This window comes from Trichoderma camerunense, assembly GCF_050948025.1.
Source record: "Trichoderma camerunense strain CBS 138272 chromosome Unknown V8C40scaffold_12, whole genome shotgun sequence".
NCBI lineage: Eukaryota > Fungi > Ascomycota > Sordariomycetes > Hypocreales > Hypocreaceae > Trichoderma > Trichoderma camerunense.
Window position 1 is genome coordinate 489,490 of NW_028145358.1, and position 15,984 is coordinate 505,473.

Sequence of the window (15,984 nt, forward strand, 5' to 3'; positions counted from 1 at the left end):
ATTGTACGAGTGGAGGGCCTCACGAGGATGATCTGGTCGGCTGAGAAGCTCGGACGACAAACTTCAATGACCTTTTGCTCAAGACTGCAATTCTCCGCATGGCGTCAAGGGGAACACGCCTCGCAGAGGACACGTTTGCTCTTATTCAACCCTAATGACACCAAATGCCTGGCTGCAGTGGTGAAACAAAACCACCATCTTCTTTCAGGATGAAGATGCCCGTTGTTCAACCTCTGCATACCAAGTGTTATTTGTTTCAAGAGAAGGGCTGACTCGCGGATCACGGCACTTGCAACATGTCGGCGCTTTATGCTTAATGAATCTTGTAACGTGCTATCTGCTCTATATTGCCTTGCTCCTCGATTCAACGGCTCACACCCTGTGTCCCACCAATGCTACTACTCAAGGTACCAGGAGCAGCAGAAACCTCTGCTCTCGCGTTCATCGCCCGTTTTGTATGCCGCATATACTTGGTATACCTACATGCACGACTCCATCATACAGAGCACCGTACCAAGCCCCGACGCCGTTTTGTAAGCCAGCCAAGTGCTTATGAATTCGGTGGTGGCCGAAGAGGATGCAAGCTGGCGTCGAGTTTCCGCACCTCTTTGGTTAGGGGTGTCTCACTTTCCTTTCTTTTTCCGTTTTTTTAACCCATTATCCCTCTATGTTGACTGGCCAATGCGTGCGGTTTCCCCCCTGGCTCCCCGAAAATTCTGCACATTGTTGCTCCGTCCGCCGCGTGGTCTCGGAGACAACGACGCTTTGGTAATGTCTTGGGAGGAGATGGTGATGGACAAGAGCTTTGAGTGGCCAGGTGAGGCGGACGGCCCGAAAGGGATTCTCCGCCATGGCCGATGGCCCAATGCGGCAGTATCAACTCTCTATCCCTTTGCTTTGTCTTACCACTCCCCCATACGAGGCACGCACGCTCCATGCCATGCCCATGGAAGGGAGTGAGTGGTACAAACTGTCTCTACGGCCGAGACATGCTTTCCCAGCTAGCATCGCGGCTTGAGTGCCGAATGACATGATCATCAACCTTCTGTTTTCGATACGATGGGCGGGGATCAGCAAAGCTCGTCAAGGCGATATTAGCACTACCACCAAGCGCTCGGACCCGGTAGCGGCATCTGCGTTTTTGGCGCGGGCCTTCCCCTCTGGTCGTTTTTCTTGAAATGGGACAGAAACGCCGAGACTGTCTTTTGCTTGTCGTGAAATTTGAAGAGCAATGGCATTTCCTCGGCCTCGCTAGGCGGCACTAGCCTGACCGTTTTGTTTTATTATGGGCTCCGAAGATTGTTTCTCACGGACCACGGACAAACACGACCAGATCGATCTATGTAACGTTCTATTCAACTATTAACTGACACAAATGTAATTTCGTAGACGCGTAGATTATTCCATCGCTAAACGACCAATGTCCCGTTGCATCCCTTTGCGCAATGTCCGTGGTGTCGATATGCTCCAAACTGGCGTGTAATGGGCCGAATGGTGGTGCTTTCCCGCATCACCCTGCTAGCTGAATTGTTGTATAGAGTAAAAAAAAAAGCAAAGATAGCAACATGTTGAAACGTCAAAACGACCCATCAGGCGCATGAATAGGTAATTTTGTAGAGTATTCGTAGTCATTGGGAGATTCTTGGTCTTGAATGATACCGATCCGTAGGCTTTTGAGAGCAAGTTTGCTGCCTCGAGTGTCACCGAAAACGCCAATTCTCGTCCTCTTCGTCTGAATCGCCTCCCTCAACCTCATCTTCCGCATCGAGGAGTGCCATCCGAACAAAGTGTCTAACCCACGCCTCCTGATCGGCGTCCAGCCCGTCCTGATTCTGATTGTTGGGGTCATTCGGGTCCGGGTTCTGCCTCGCAGCACCTCCTCGACCTGCAGCTCCAGCTCGACCTCGCGCTCCTCCACGTACGCCGTCGTGACCTCGACGGGCATCACCCCTAGCACCTCTTGCACGGTTGGCAGGATGGCCTCTAGCATTGTTGGCAGCTTGGCCTCCACGATGATTCGGACCATGTGCCGCACCACGGCCTCTTGCTGCTCCTCCGCCGCGGGCTCTGGCGGGTTGGTTGTCTGCACCTCGATGCCCGCCACGCCCCTGATTGTTGTTGTTATTGTTGCCGTTGTTAACTGGATTGTCCATAAGTCGTAGGACAAGGGGAGCCTCACGGGCTACAGCAACTCTCTGGCCGTTCTCGTCAAGCTGCACCGGCGCGTTAGCATTGGCATTGGCATCGACATTACCCTCGACCTCGTCATCCACCTCTTCAATCTCCAAGCCAATCTCGTCCAGAGCCTCTCCATCTTCAAGCACGGCTTCGTTCGCACCATTGTTTGCCGCAGCACCTCGTCCACCAGCGAATCCTATACCAACATCATCGCCATCGCCACCTTCCAGCTCCCACAAGCGCATATAACATGATGTAACCTTGCCATCTTCCTGTTGGTTGTAGTGTCGATATGGATTCCCTGGATCCAGCCAACAGGAGCAAAGATAACAGAAGTGTGTGTCGCATCGCGAGCAAATCATATGGTTACAGCCGTGAGTCTTTTGTGCCGGGGCGTTGCAAGTCGGGCAGGGACTCGTATGCAGCTTGAGATACTCGAGAGAAGCCTTGTCGTCCTCCGTAAGCTCGCCATCTTTGCGTCTCGGGGCGCATTGGAAGAACTCTCCATGCCATGACTGAAAACATCTACTGCAAAAAGCAAATCCGCAATCCTCACAGACGGACAAAAGGTCACCACGGTTGAACTTGTCTGCTCCTTTCTTGCTCTTTCCGTTGGCTTCCCCCTTCTCGTCCTGATCAGACTCGGCATCTGAAGCTTCGCCAAAGTCGAGACCTTCAGGCTTCTTGTGCTTTTTGGAGCGCGCAGCTCCGTTGCACCACTGTCGTGGGCAGTAGATGGTGTTTTTGTCAGATTCAAGCTCCGTCTTATACTTGAGGTCAACATAGCGCTTCACCATGTCTTCAGAGAGGCCAATCTGAAGCAACTCGCTGGGGCTGATGAAAGTCTTGGGCTTGCGTCTCTTTTCTCCTTCCTCCTTTGCGGCCGCTGAACGCTCTTTAGCACAGTTGGGGGCCAGACAGCGAACAGTCGACAAGTTGCCTTCTTTGATGGCATCATTGTAGAAATCCTGGAGACATTGCAAGCAGAAAATGTGAGTGCAGTCAAGCATCTTGTGACACTTTGACCCTTTCTTGGGATCTACAGAATATCATGGTGGGTTAGTATGAGAACATGAGTTGATATAGGCTACTGGTTTATACATACCTAAGCAAATGCCACAGTTGAACGTCTCCTTGTCAAAAGCCGCCTTCTTGGCTTTGATATCGTAGTCCAGCACAGCGAGCTTATGCTCTGGATCGACCTGGAGAGTTCCCTCAGAAGTAATGGCCCCAAACACATCGTCAGCAGCCCGCTGTATGTGGTCGATATAAGTGTAGGCCACTAGGTCCCGTCCCATTTCTTCCCACAGTTGGGATGCTTCTCCCGCAAGACTTGCAAGCTTCTCAGCCGAGAGCCATTGAGGAGTGGTTGAAATCTTGACCAGGGGCGCACATTCTGCGGGATAGCCATCCGGAAGAGTGATATGCATGGTGAGAGGAGGTAGGTGAGAGACTTGCAGAGAGTCTACCAATGCCGGTGCATCAGACGCTGAGCCGTTGAGAACCTGACCAGGCTCAGCAGCGGCAGGAAAGGTCACGGTCACAGGGGCAGCCGGTTCCACGGGCAGCTCCAGCTCAAAAACGAATCCAGCGCCATCTGGACGGCGAAGCTCGGGATAGATGGCCTCGAGGGTTTCCAGCTCGGTGGCGCGAGCATCATCGTCATCGACTGCTGAATGATCCATGTCGGCTGCACGGCTGAAGCATGTCCGCTGACAAGAGAGAGAAGATGGCGGTGACAAAATCTATCGAGCTTCGTGAAAGAGCTGGCTGACAGTTGACAGTGCAGTGCAAGAAATCTGTGGCAAAGCGTGAGCAAAGAGAGACTTAATCGGCGATAATTCTTGATCCAATCATGTCAAGGGCGCTCGCCATACTAACAGCACGCTATTGCTCAGTGAGTGTCGTGTCTGGTCAGAGAGACAAACAGACAGACGGCAGAAGGAAGAAAATATATATCCAAAAAGAAGAGAAGAGAAGAGAAAAACAAGAAATAAGAAAGAACTTGAACAATACAGCTACAGATCCATCTCTATTTGCCGCTGTTGAGTCATCACCGAGCGTTTGAATATTTTTGCAGTAGAAACTCTTAGAAAGAATTGAGCCCAAAATTCATTCACCTACCGCTATTCTTCTGCTCTACTAGAGTCAGGCAGGAGCCGTTAATCCTGTGCGTCGCGGGCCGTGGCTACCTAATCTGCTAATTTCCGTTCTGTAATTTTTCGCCTCCGGGTTCTTGAGAGCTGCGCCACACCCCTGCCAGAATCAAGCCACGGTTTCTCCTTGGTTCAGCCCCGAAATGCCGTCACATGCATCTGGATGTGTCCTTGCATCATCACTTTTCATTTCTTCCTTTCTTCACAGCTTTCCGTCGCTTTTGACTTGGGGGCGATTGCTTTTTGCATGGTGCATGATGGGAATGTCATGAAATCGGTAGCTTCAGCCTGATCCAGATTCTCTTCTTACATCTTCTTCTTTTCACTCTTTACTTTTCCACTTGCATCGAGGTATCATGAACTCATCAACCGCAAACATGAGTGAAGATTACACTTCTACGCTTGCCTCCCTCTCCGTCACACATGTCTACTATGTAAGTTCCCACCAGTCATGCTGTTCTCCTCAGCCCACTAGACCAGTTAACTAATTATCTTTCTCTCTCCCAGGACCCGGACGACTACGTCTCCCTCGTGTGCGCCTACCTTGCCCTCCTCCCCCAAGCCCTCTGCGTCGTCTACGCCACCCTCATATTTTCCACCCGCGAAGCCGAAATATGTCTAGCCTTTGCCGGCCAACTCGCCTGCGAGGCCCTCAACTTCATACTCAAGCGAGTCATCAAGGAGGAACGCCCGCGCCGCATCCACGGCAAGGGCTACGGCATGCCTAGCTCGCACGCCCAATTCGTTGCTTTCTGGAGCCTCTCCCTCGCCCTGTTCCTCCTGGTGCGACATAAGCCGTTGGCGCAAGGGAAATCACCGGCGAGGGCCACGATATTCGACGGCGGGCGGCCCTGGACTCTGGTCGAGAGGCTGGCGGTTAGTCTTGCTGGAGCACTCGTGGCGGCGGCAACGGCGTGGAGCAGGATTTACTTGAATTACCATACAACGACACAGGTGGCTGCAGGTGCGGCTGCGGGGCTCATCTTTGCGCTGGTTTGGTTTGTGGCGACGGAGATTCTTAGGAGGACGGGATGGCTGGCCTGGGGCATTGAATTGCCGCCTGCGAGGCTGCTGAGAATACGCGATTTGGTGGTGGAAGAAGACATGTGTCAGGCGGGATGGGAAAAGTGGGAAGAGAAGAAGAAGACGAAGACGAAGACAAACTAGACGAGACATACAAGCGCATATGCAAAATCATGATGGCAACGTCAGCAAATGGTTCCTCATGGTTACTTTATAAAAACCGTTATTCATACGAGCAAAAGTGGCTATCCAGAAACATGTCTCGTAAGGTCTAATTTTGACGTCTTCTATCATGTTCTCATACATAGCCTATCCGTACATTGCAATTCTCATATACCTGACTGCCCCAGCAGTCTATACCGGGAAGCCGCCTTTCCTTGAACCTGAAAAAGAGTTTCCATACGTGAGTAAGGAAAAGAAGAGAAGAATTGAAAGAGAAGAAGAATAAGAAAAGAAAGGAAAAGAGAAATGGGGGAAATAAGATAAGGGAATAAAAATACATCGCCCGCTTGCATTCCATCACATTTTCCCCCCAGAGACCAAGTAAACGACCTTCACAGAAGGACTGAAGAGTAGAAAAGGAAGAGAAGAAAGAAATTTGTCAGGGGTATCGAGGACTTCAGTGCGCATGGTTTCTTGCGAATTGCGCCCCGTGTAAGTCGCCACAGCCACAGCCGGAAACTCAGGGGTCAACCCCAAGAGTCGCAATGTGAGAACCAAAGCATTTGAGCAGTCATCTAAATCCATTCCGTTGTTCCGACTGAGTAACTAGCATCGGCGTTGGAAGCGCCTATCGTTGAAGGAATAGAGTCAATGCTCCTGCGGCTTGCCTTTGCCCGTAGAGAAACAGAAGCATTGTTTGGGCTGTATACTGTAGGACTGAGAGTAATGGGCTTTTCACTTTGCTCCATCTCAGCATTTGTCCTGACAGGCGAGCGAGTCGAATTCCTGTAGTCATCACTGACAGCTAGGCCAATGTCACGAGTAGAGGGTGTATATGAGGGCCTGGCAGCAAAAGAAGAATCGGGGCGAGTAGGCGGAAACGGCCTCTCAGGGGAGAAGTAGAACGGGGCCTCCAAGCGCGTCACATCGGCAAGATTAGATACTCTCAGACCAATCTGGACTGTCGCAGAAGACACCAGCGAAGAGTCTCGGTTGTGTCTAGGGGCGCCCGAAATGCGGATCGAAGGTGGCGGCAACAAATCTATAAACATCTCGTTGCCACGTGCCGTGATTTCGTTGCCTCCCGTTGGCGAATAAGTCGTGGAAGGAAGAAGAATACTATTGCTGGTTTTGGGTCTCGCTTCAACCACCTCTCGTTGACTTGGAAACAGACTATAGGAGTCTTTCCGAGCCCGAGTCGCAACTGGCGACGGAGCCACATTCATCAATTCGGAGCTGTCAGCAGCAACTCTGTTGAATGAAGGTGTTATAGGGATCGTCTCAAAGCCGTGACCCTTTCCGTTTGCGTTTTCCGCAGTCTCTCCAATAGCCTCTGACATTCTTGTACTTGCGCGAGACTCAAATATCCTCGCCGGTGAGACCGGTTGCTCGATCTGCGTGTTGAAAATATCTGTCCCGGGCCATGATTCGACGGATTTTTCTTTTCGCGGGGCACCGAGTTCAAGATGCCCTAGCGGGCCTATCTTCTGCATCTTTCGGGAGCGGAGGAAGAGATAGAGGACGCCAAATGTGATTCCCGATACGTTGCTTGCTACGGAAGCCACCATATTTAGGCTCAGTTGTATTTCTGTCAGTGCGAGTGGATTTTGAGATGAGATGCTAAAGAAGAAAGGAGCCATCAAGCCCTAATTTATTTCCCTGTTAGTTGCTTGTAATAGGAAAGCATGGGGATTTTGAGACAACATACGTTTATAACAGCGCCCAGAATCATATAGTAAACCATTCTGGAGGCGCCCGTCCTTTCGATAATGCCGACTGATGGATCTCGATGTAGTCGAACAAATATGATTATGGCCCCGATGATCAAGATGCAAGAGATTGTCGTTAACAGGACGAACGACTCAAGCCTCCAAGTCTGGACGAACCAGAAAAGAGAAGCATAACACAAGTCTGGTGGTCTGATAAAGCGCGTTACCACATACATGGCCACGGCACCAATGATGACAACGACGAGGCAGGCAACGATGACCCATCTGGATCGCCGTTCAAAAGGTCGCCGCCTCAGTGCTTGCACAGTTGTTTCCAAACCAAAGATGAGTTGTATATACGGGACAGTAAATAAGGCTACCAATGATCAGTAACAGCTCTAGGGGGTTTGCTAGTGATAGAAACTCACCCGGCAACATGGCCTGAGATATTGACGTGCATCCGAGGATCAGGAGCCCCTCCAGCCCCTTGGTCTGGCTAACCACATATACGATACCCTGTATTGCTATGCCGATAGACAAGACGAAAGGGAATATTTCTGATGTTTCTATAAATTTGAAGACAGACGAACTAGGCCACAGTTAGCCACACGCTGCGTATTTCCACGAGAGCAGGGAAGAATATACCGAAATCCAAAAGCTGGATCACTCCTCTTCGCTCCCTTGTAACAATTCCGAAAAATGACGAATGCCAGAACCACAGCCATGGCAATATTGAATCCAGCAAGAATAATAATCATGGTCCGGACCTGCTTGGCAACGGCGAACTTGAGGTCGTTGATAATCGCGGACGTCGAATTGTCCATGAACTGGAACCCACCCACATCGTTGTCTATCTGCCTGGCCCAAACCATCCCCCCTTGTTGTTCTGATAGCATGTCCCAGTTGTCCATTATGCCTTGATTGCTTTATGGCTTCCTTTTTTGCTCTTTCGTGACGAAAGCTTTCGCCAATCTAGCACCGGGCGTCGAATCCTCGACGAGACACGCCTTAGATTGCCATCGGCGCCTTGAATACCACGTCAATAGGTGTACTCGTCGTGTTCCGTATAAGTCGTCGTACAGCTGGAGATGAACAGTCGTAAGGAGAAGAGAACAAAATAGAGAGAAAGAGAAACAAAAGTGAAAATTTGCTATCGTCCTGCGGAAGCAAAGAAACGAATGAGAGAAGCAAACAGTTTGAGAAGTTTAGTGTAATAACTGGTGCACGCCTGCAAAAGCCCAACTATCCAAGTGAACCGAATGCAAAACAGCAGCCGTGTCAGTCGTCCAGACGACTACGAACAGAAATAGAACAAAGTCAAAGGAAGACAAAAAGGAAAGGAAAAGAAGGGAATGAGGAGAAACACTGTTTACTCCAGACCAATGCCAAATACTGCTACCAGAGCGAGTAGAGAAGGCAAAGGGATACATGAGAAACACATGAGACGGACGGACAGAAGAAGGCTGGATAGCGTGGGGCAAGAAACGCAAGCGTGAACAGGGCACTCCGGGACATGGAGATCCGGGCAGAGCACGCTGGAGAGGATTCCAAGCTCCATCTCTAGCAGGGCATGGGTTTGCGTTTCAATCGGCACCAACGGTTAGGGTAGACACCGTTGTCTTGGTCAGGGGTTTGTGGCGATGAAGCTAATTGTAGAGATGGCCAATGTCTTGATTCATTCACTGGGCTCCCTCCTCCTCTTCCTGTACATGAAGACGACTAAGAATAGAAGCGAGAGAAGGGGCCTGTCTAGGCTACGAAGACGATGAGACGCAGAGAATTAATCAATTGATGGTGCCTGTCCCTTCAATGATGAGTTTTCATTGCGCGCTTTGGTTACTACAAGTCGAACAGTCCAAGGGGAACAGCCGGGGTAGAGAACTGCGTCAAAGCACTCCGGCACTTCCCACGGTGGCTGTGCGTGTTTTCTTCAGCGACCAGAACTCATTAGCCGTGTGATCATGACGATAATTCATTCTGACCGAGTCCCGGCTACAGACTGCCCGAATCTTATCAGGGCGGTGGCGGCGGGGGTTGAAGCAGACTTGCAACAGATTCGAGTTTCGAAACTCAGGAGCCTTGCTAGATGTAAGAGTTGAAGCTTAGTACTACTGCACGTAGCGACGAAAGTGTCCGTCTACAGACAGATGCGGTAATAGGTAAAGAGGCGCTATGCCCGGACCGAGCTTAGGCTATCCGCGGAGAACCCCTGGTGTGAATGTGGTCTGTGGGTCCCATTTATAGAGGCATCACGTCTTGTATCGTACAAAGCACTCTTTGGTTATCACTATCACTGCAACACGCGTGTGAAATATGACTTGTCGTACGGAGGAGAGGAGCCTGGCTCGTGGCTGTTTCGAAGAGGCAACGCGGCATGTCATCCAGGGTGCGAGCTCGAGTGGATCTTGGAGGCCATGCTGATGCGATAAGCACTGGTGCACCAGTTGACGGGCTAAAACATCATCTGGAGAACCTCCCTCTGTAAGCCGTGCTTCAGAGTCAACGTGGGCCTCATCGATCGTGACCCTGTCTCCAATGTCATATCGCAGTGCTTGATCGTAGATAGCTCGACCGAATCTCCCTCTGAGGCTTCTCACATGATGCTGCTCACGGCAAAAGTACATCTCAGCTCACGAACCCTGGGTGCGACGGTGCTCTAGGACAACTAGACGGTTGTTTCGAGAGCTGATGCTTGTGATGAGTCCTTAGAGCTTAGCTCATACTCAACAGGTAGTCCTCTCGACAAAATAATAACCGCGTAATCTTGTCTGTTGGTTTGGTAGACCAAGCCGTCAAAGGCCGTCCATTCAATCAAAGGCTTTTCATCCTTCTTGAAAACTCTTCTTAAGAATCTTCTCAGCCAAGCTGCTTCGCAGGGTATACTTTATTTGATCTTCATGGTAGGCCTAGCCTGAAGAGATGATTTATCGTGGGCGTGCTTGTTGTAACGATGAAACTGTGATGAACTGTTGTCTTTCTGAGGCCACAGTCAGCAAGCCAAATTCTGCCATCTTGCTCAAACGCCAAAAGCTACACCTACATGTGCCAGCAAGAGCGCAACACGTGTTTGGTCACGTCCACAGACATGTATGCGTGTGTCCTTTGGACCCCGCAAGACGCGAAGGTTTCCCACATGCTCCACGTCAAGCTGACGGACGGCATGTCAAGAATGGAGGCAGCATTGAGGGAGCTGTTCGTCGGTATCTCATGTGATAGAGGGGAAATACAGGATCTGTTTGAAGGCAACAATCGATACCTGGAAAGTAGACACTTGTTCTTTTTGTCAAAGTGCTGATCACTGCGCGCATATCGTTGCATCCAGGACAAGCTTCACAAGCTTCATAGCGTCATGATTCGGTAAGCTCTCTCGCGATGAATCAAGTTGGCAACTTGTCACGCTTCAAGGCACGTGCAACCGCAATGTCCATCGTATCACGGCATTTGATGTTACCCGTTCCATAAACCCCCCGCGATTGCCCGCATTGATACAAAGAATAAGCTTCCCGGATTGCAGTCGATAGCCGTTGCCGTGTCTTGCTACTAGGTAAGTGGCGGAGGAAAGCTTCCGGCTTGGGGTCCCTGGAGATCTCGATGCTCGCATCAGCAGGCCGATGCCTGCAGCACGGCAGACGCTGCATCTTGCAAAAGGGAAGCCCATCGTAGCAATTATTTCATGGATGCGTCATTCACTCGGGGCGGCCCCACCACGACGGGTCCGTAGCCTAGCCGCCACGTGTGGCGTCGCCACCAATTCATTGTTGGACGAACAGGACGAGGCCGTTACCAGCCACATTTGGGTCAGAATGCACTTGTAAGAGCCAGTGGGCAATAAGCTTGCGAACGGCCGATTGATTGACACGGAACCGTCGATTGTCGGCGGGATCTCTCACGGTGGCCGTGCGTAGCCCAACCGTACGGAGTAACTAATCCACTTTGCACATACATTCTGTCATTCTGTACCAAACAGTGACGTTTCGAGCTCAAGGCCATGATGTCATCCATTGGTAGCAAGCTTTACTCCTCCGTGCAACTGCTTTGTCTCCAGGCAAGTTGCGTTACGAGGCCTTACGAGTACATTGAGTGTTTGAAAGCGGGTATCTGCGCTTAACGATTCATGGTGGAAACAGGTACATCCATCGTAGGCAAGAAATCACCAAGATCTAATGTCAATCGGGATTTGAATCAGCACCGTGACTTGTACCTCCCCGCCTAGTCTTGTACTATAGTGGGCGCTTCCAACACATGAATCCTGCCTGCCTGTACATTCACAAGCTTTGGCCGGTGAATGATGTGTTTTCGATGACGCCATGTTCCTGCTTCACATGATGGAGAAGGAAGGAATGCCATGGCTTAAGCTCTTCTAGGGGGTAATCAAGGTTGTGGATTGCCGCTTCCCTCCCCTCCATCATCGGTCTATATAAACTTCTTTCATCCCCCCTTCATCTCTCAAACTTCTCCTCCTCATCACAACCTCACAAACAATCTCAGATCTTCATCTCAACTTTAAATCTTTCACACAAACAACCAACCAACCAACCAATCACAATGGATTCCATCAAGCAGGGCGCCAACTACGTCGGTGAGAAGGTTCAGCAGGCCACCTCTGGTGCCTCCAAGGAGACCAACAAGCAGGTCGCCAAGGACTCCGATGCCTCCCTCGGCACTCGGTAAGATTCTATCTACTCTGTCTCAACAACGAACATCAGCTAACAATATGTGCTCTGCAGTGCCTCCGCTGCCAAGGACGCTGTTGGTGACAAGATGGACGAGTCCAAGCACGACGCCAAGGGCGAGGCCCACAAGCAGGCCATCTAAATGGACTGAGTGAGAGGGAACGATTGCGATAACACTTTTGCTTCTACCCCGTCTTGAGAGACAAATAGTCGATACCCTTATGAGAACTCTATAATACAAACTTTTCGGCCTATCTTGCCTTTTTCTCTGCCTGCATGTGATTGTAATCCTCGAATATCTTGCCTCTTAAATCTACACGACTTGAATCATGCCAGATTACAACTTCGGCGGTACTTCCAACTCGCTGCAAGAGATATTATCACGCTCCCGTTTAGATATCCTGATTAACCCAGAAACATATCCATCACTCAGAGCTTCTTCCTGGTCTGCGTCTCCGCCTGTCGAACAGCAAAAGCATTGGAAATGTCGCGAATCGAATACACAACCGCAAACAGCGGGATAAATACCCACAGCATGTTGAAGAAGACCAAGTACACCCACATGTACATGAAGTTGCTGCCGTCGAGGTTGATGTTGCCGGTGAGCCACTCGGGGCAAAAAGTCATGAAGCCTGGTATACATCAGCCATCACATCCATGCAATTGTTTCTTGCTATCCCGTATTACATACCTCCGTAGAGCTCGCAAGTCGCCAAGACAATCATCCAGATGTTGGCCATGGGGTTCTTCTTGGCAAGCAGATAGCAGATATACACAGCCAGAGGGCCATCAAAGAAGACGGTCAAAAGCTCAAGACTGATAACGCCCTGTATAACGATCCCAGTTCCCACGGTTAGCCAACAAGAACAACAGCCCACAACAAGAGAAACATACCAAGTCAGCTCCCGCCCATCTCTTATCCGCCCGCGCATACACCATCCACAGCTGCGCAAACGGGTTATCCCCGCCACTCTGCGGCCCATACACGCGCCCGTTCTCGTAACCCAGGAAGTTGTACGGCGTGGGCACCAGGTCGGCCAGGCGATCGCCCACCTCGCTGGCGGGGATGTACGAGAAGAAGCAGTGGTAGAGGAAGCTTCCCTCGAGGATGAAGTGGCAGAGCGCGTCGGCGAGGTGCCAGATGAAGAGGAAGCGGACGGTGCCGGTGGTGGAGGCGCGGGGGAGGGCGATGCGGGAGACGGAGTAGGCGACGAGGACGATGGCGAGGGTGGAGAGGAGGGAGATGATTGTGGTTTGGTCGAAGAGGTCGGGCGGGAGGGAGGATTGGACGGCCATTTTGTTTTGTTTTGTTGGTTTGTTGAAATTGGAGATGTGATCGTGTTGTTGTTGTCGAAGATTCAATTGGGATTTGTATGGTGGTCAATGGAGGTTTGGAAGATGCTGGGGATGTTGATGTTTGCAAATTCAATGGCAGAGTCAGACTCTTTGTGCTAAAAACACAGCACAAGTGACACACACTCAATGGAAGTGAGATGTTGACAGAGTAATCTCTTCTCTTGAGCTTGTCCTGTAGGCTGTTCTTAGCGTGGGGTCGCAAGATTTTAGACAAGGAGGCCACAGCTATTGTGGGGGTGGGTCTATTGCAACGAGGCTCATCTCAGACTTGATTCCATCAAGCGCTTATACTGTCTTACTGCTCCGTATATTGCTTTTATTTAATTTTCAACTACCTATGGTTTTTGCCTTTAGTGCCTAGATATACAGAATTACCCAACATTTTGAACATGAATGAAACTCCGTGAAACCATTGACCTCTATAGTCAAAAACACCATACACCCCCATGCAAGTCACCTCACACCTCAGGCGTCCCACTCCTTGAATCCCTTCTGCTTCTGTCTCGTGTTCCATCCCAGCTTCCCACTAATACTATTGATCCAATCCTCACTCCTGCGTCCTTCCGTCTGGACCGAGGCGAATGGATATCTGCTCGCACTGACAGTCACATAGTCGCCCGGGCTCAGCTCTACCCGCTCTCGCCCGTCAAAGCTGGCCCACGAGGCCGTCCTGGCATTGTAGGGGACGCCAACTCTCAACACGATGGTGTCGGGCAGGATGATGGGTCGGAAGGACAGCGTGTGGGCGCAGATGGATGTAACTAGCATGACGGGATTTTCAGGGTGGCACAAGGAGCCGCCGGCAGCGAGATTGTAAGCCGTCGAGCCCGTCGGTGTAGATACACAAATGCCATCTGCGAGCACCGAAGTAAAGTGCTCGTCGTCTCCAAAGATTTCCGTATATGACATTGCTGCAAAGAAATAGTGCGGTTAGAAATGCTTCTGTGACGCTTGCCTACGTAAGAAGTAAAAAAAAAAGACAAGGCGACTTACTTGGGTTTGGTCCTCGATCAACCACGAGTTCATTCAAAATCTCAAATGTCCCCTCCGGCCGATGAGTCCGCTCATCCTCATTCTCCTCTCCAATCAGCTCCTCCACTAGATCGCGCTTATAATGCAGCTCATTGCCGTCCTCCTCAGACTCCGAGTCGGGCGTTTTCCTCTTCACGCTCCTCATGACGGTGCACTCAAAGCGAAGCCTCAAGCTCACCGTCACGCCCTTTGAAAACGCCGAGTTGAGGATCGGCTTAAAGTCTTCAAAGTCAAATTTTGTCAGGAACCCAAGGCTCCCCAGCGCAAAGCTCAACACGGGCGGCACGATCCTCTGGAAAAGCCAGCTCGCGTACAGAACCGTGCCGTCGCCCCCGAGGGTGATGACAAAGTCAAACTGGTGAGGCCGTGTTCTGCACATACCCTCGTCCCAGTATCTCAGGCGTTTCTGAATATCTTCTCGAGCGGTGTCCTCGTCCACGCCGCCCTCTTTGGCATAGTCGTGAACCAAGTCGTCAACCAGCTTCCCCACATCGAATTTCTTGTTGGTTTTGAGAATCTTCTCCACGTACACGACATACTTGACGTCTCTCTCCTTGCTGAGGAGCCACTGTGCCAGCGCTCTCGTGTTGATAATCAAGTCCGAGTCGTGAATCTTTGTCAAGAGAAAGATGCACTTCACCCGGAAGCGGATGCGCATACTACTCAGCCGTCTGCTCAGCTCGCGAACCCCCCACGCCATATCGCTCAGTTGCTTCTTAGTCAACATGCGGCTATGAAGGTTTTCGTCTTGCTGCTGCGTGAGATCCGTCTCGGAATCAGTCTTGGTCATCTCGTTTGTCCAGACCTTCTGGTCAACCTGCCCGAGGCCGCATTCGTCATCGTCCTCGAAGCCGGCCGTGTCCACGACCACTCGAGATTTCCGCCCATGACCAGGGCTCTTCCGATCAACGACCTTGTCCATCCTCTTCTCTCCGCTAATGTCCTCCGCTCCATCGTGGTGGCTCGTGTATATCGGATGCGCATGGTGGAGGTTGCGGTTGGGGGAGCTCGCAGCCGAGCTCCCTCTGGATCGCCGCTGGTCCTCGATCAATTGATGGACAACACATTCAGCACGTCGGCCCGGCGGGATGCGCTTTGTCTGAGGAACAGGAGCCTCGGACGTGACAAGTGAGCTCTTCCTCCGGTATGGACTGCCTGAATCGAAAGTGACCTGATCATCATCAGCCCATGGGCTTACACAGAATGGAAACCATGGTTTGGCTAGAGAAAGAAACGAAAGCAACACTCACCTCGACAGCTCCATCGTCCTCATCACTCCCATTCAGGCTCGCCTCTTCAAACGTAATGTGCCTTTGAGGCTTTGGTCGCCCATCTCGCCCGTCTTGCTGATCTTCCTCGCAGTCCCAGCCCATGATGTAATAGCTGAGTGGGTTATCGCGGGGTCGCGCCGCGGTCCATGTGCTTCAGACGCCGTGTTACAAAAGAGCTGCTGGATCTCGGTCCAATATGCGCTGCGTCAGAGTAGATAGCGGTAATGATTGAAGCTGTGTATCGTCTGCCAATTGAGCGGAATGGAATGGCAATCGATGGGGAGGTGCAGTTGAATTTGTCAGAATTAAGCTGAACGATCTCGGACGATCGACGGGACAGCATGCTTTCTCGCATTGCCACATGCACATGGCCTGGTGCTAAATCGAGAGGTGGGGAATAGAGTTCCCGTCAAACTCGGCCATT

General features: G+C 51.1%; 6 protein-coding genes across 6 annotated transcripts; 2 read left to right on the plus strand and 4 right to left on the minus strand.

Moving 5' to 3' along the window:
- Positions 1 to 1,184: 1,184 nt before the first annotated feature.
- V8C40DRAFT_249093 (uncharacterized protein) lies at positions 1,185 to 4,352 on the minus strand. Its single transcript, XM_083216681.1, has 3 exons — positions 4,060 to 4,352; positions 3,284 to 3,977; positions 1,185 to 3,217 (listed from the first exon to the last, which is right to left on the minus strand). The coding sequence occupies exons 2-3, from the start codon at positions 3,861 to 3,863 to the stop codon at positions 1,701 to 1,703; spliced, it is 2,097 nt and encodes a 698-aa protein (XP_083071587.1). The 5' UTR covers positions 3,864 to 3,977; positions 4,060 to 4,352; the 3' UTR covers positions 1,185 to 1,700.
- Positions 4,353 to 4,711: 359 nt separating this feature from the next.
- V8C40DRAFT_267336 (dolichyldiphosphatase) lies at positions 4,712 to 5,501 on the plus strand (the record flags this gene model as incomplete). Its single annotated transcript, XM_083219841.1, has 2 exons — positions 4,712 to 4,768; positions 4,842 to 5,501. 2 exons carry the CDS (start codon positions 4,712 to 4,714, stop codon positions 5,499 to 5,501), a joined length of 717 nt encoding a protein of 238 aa, XP_083071588.1.
- Positions 5,502 to 6,094: 593 nt separating this feature from the next.
- Positions 6,095 to 8,100, minus strand: V8C40DRAFT_275718 (uncharacterized protein; the record flags this gene model as incomplete). The annotated part of the gene is made up of 4 exons (XM_083220756.1): positions 6,095 to 7,165; positions 7,228 to 7,604; positions 7,657 to 7,817; positions 7,874 to 8,100. The coding sequence occupies 4 exons, from the start codon at positions 8,098 to 8,100 to the stop codon at positions 6,095 to 6,097; spliced, it is 1,836 nt and encodes a 611-aa protein (XP_083071589.1).
- A 3,591-nt stretch (positions 8,101 to 11,691) lies between these two features.
- Positions 11,692 to 12,155, plus strand: V8C40DRAFT_249100 (glucose-repressible protein Grg1). The gene is made up of 2 exons (XM_083216682.1): positions 11,692 to 11,895; positions 11,956 to 12,155. The coding sequence occupies exons 1-2, from the start codon at positions 11,774 to 11,776 to the stop codon at positions 12,041 to 12,043; spliced, it is 210 nt and encodes a 69-aa protein (XP_083071590.1). The 5' UTR covers positions 11,692 to 11,773; the 3' UTR covers positions 12,044 to 12,155.
- V8C40DRAFT_249101 (Emopamil-binding protein) lies at positions 12,069 to 13,437 on the minus strand. Its single transcript, XM_083216683.1, has 3 exons — positions 12,796 to 13,437; positions 12,593 to 12,728; positions 12,069 to 12,533 (listed from the first exon to the last, which is right to left on the minus strand). Exons 1-3 carry the CDS (start codon positions 13,195 to 13,197, stop codon positions 12,331 to 12,333), a joined length of 741 nt encoding a protein of 246 aa, XP_083071591.1. The 5' UTR covers positions 13,198 to 13,437; the 3' UTR covers positions 12,069 to 12,330.
- A 113-nt stretch (positions 13,438 to 13,550) lies between these two features.
- V8C40DRAFT_249102 (ATP-NAD kinase-like domain-containing protein) lies at positions 13,551 to 15,917 on the minus strand. The gene is made up of 3 exons (XM_083216684.1): positions 15,540 to 15,917; positions 14,251 to 15,460; positions 13,551 to 14,168 (listed from the first exon to the last, which is right to left on the minus strand). The coding sequence occupies exons 1-3, from the start codon at positions 15,660 to 15,662 to the stop codon at positions 13,723 to 13,725; spliced, it is 1,779 nt and encodes a 592-aa protein (XP_083071592.1). The 5' UTR covers positions 15,663 to 15,917; the 3' UTR covers positions 13,551 to 13,722.
- Positions 15,918 to 15,984: the final 67 nt, after the last annotated feature.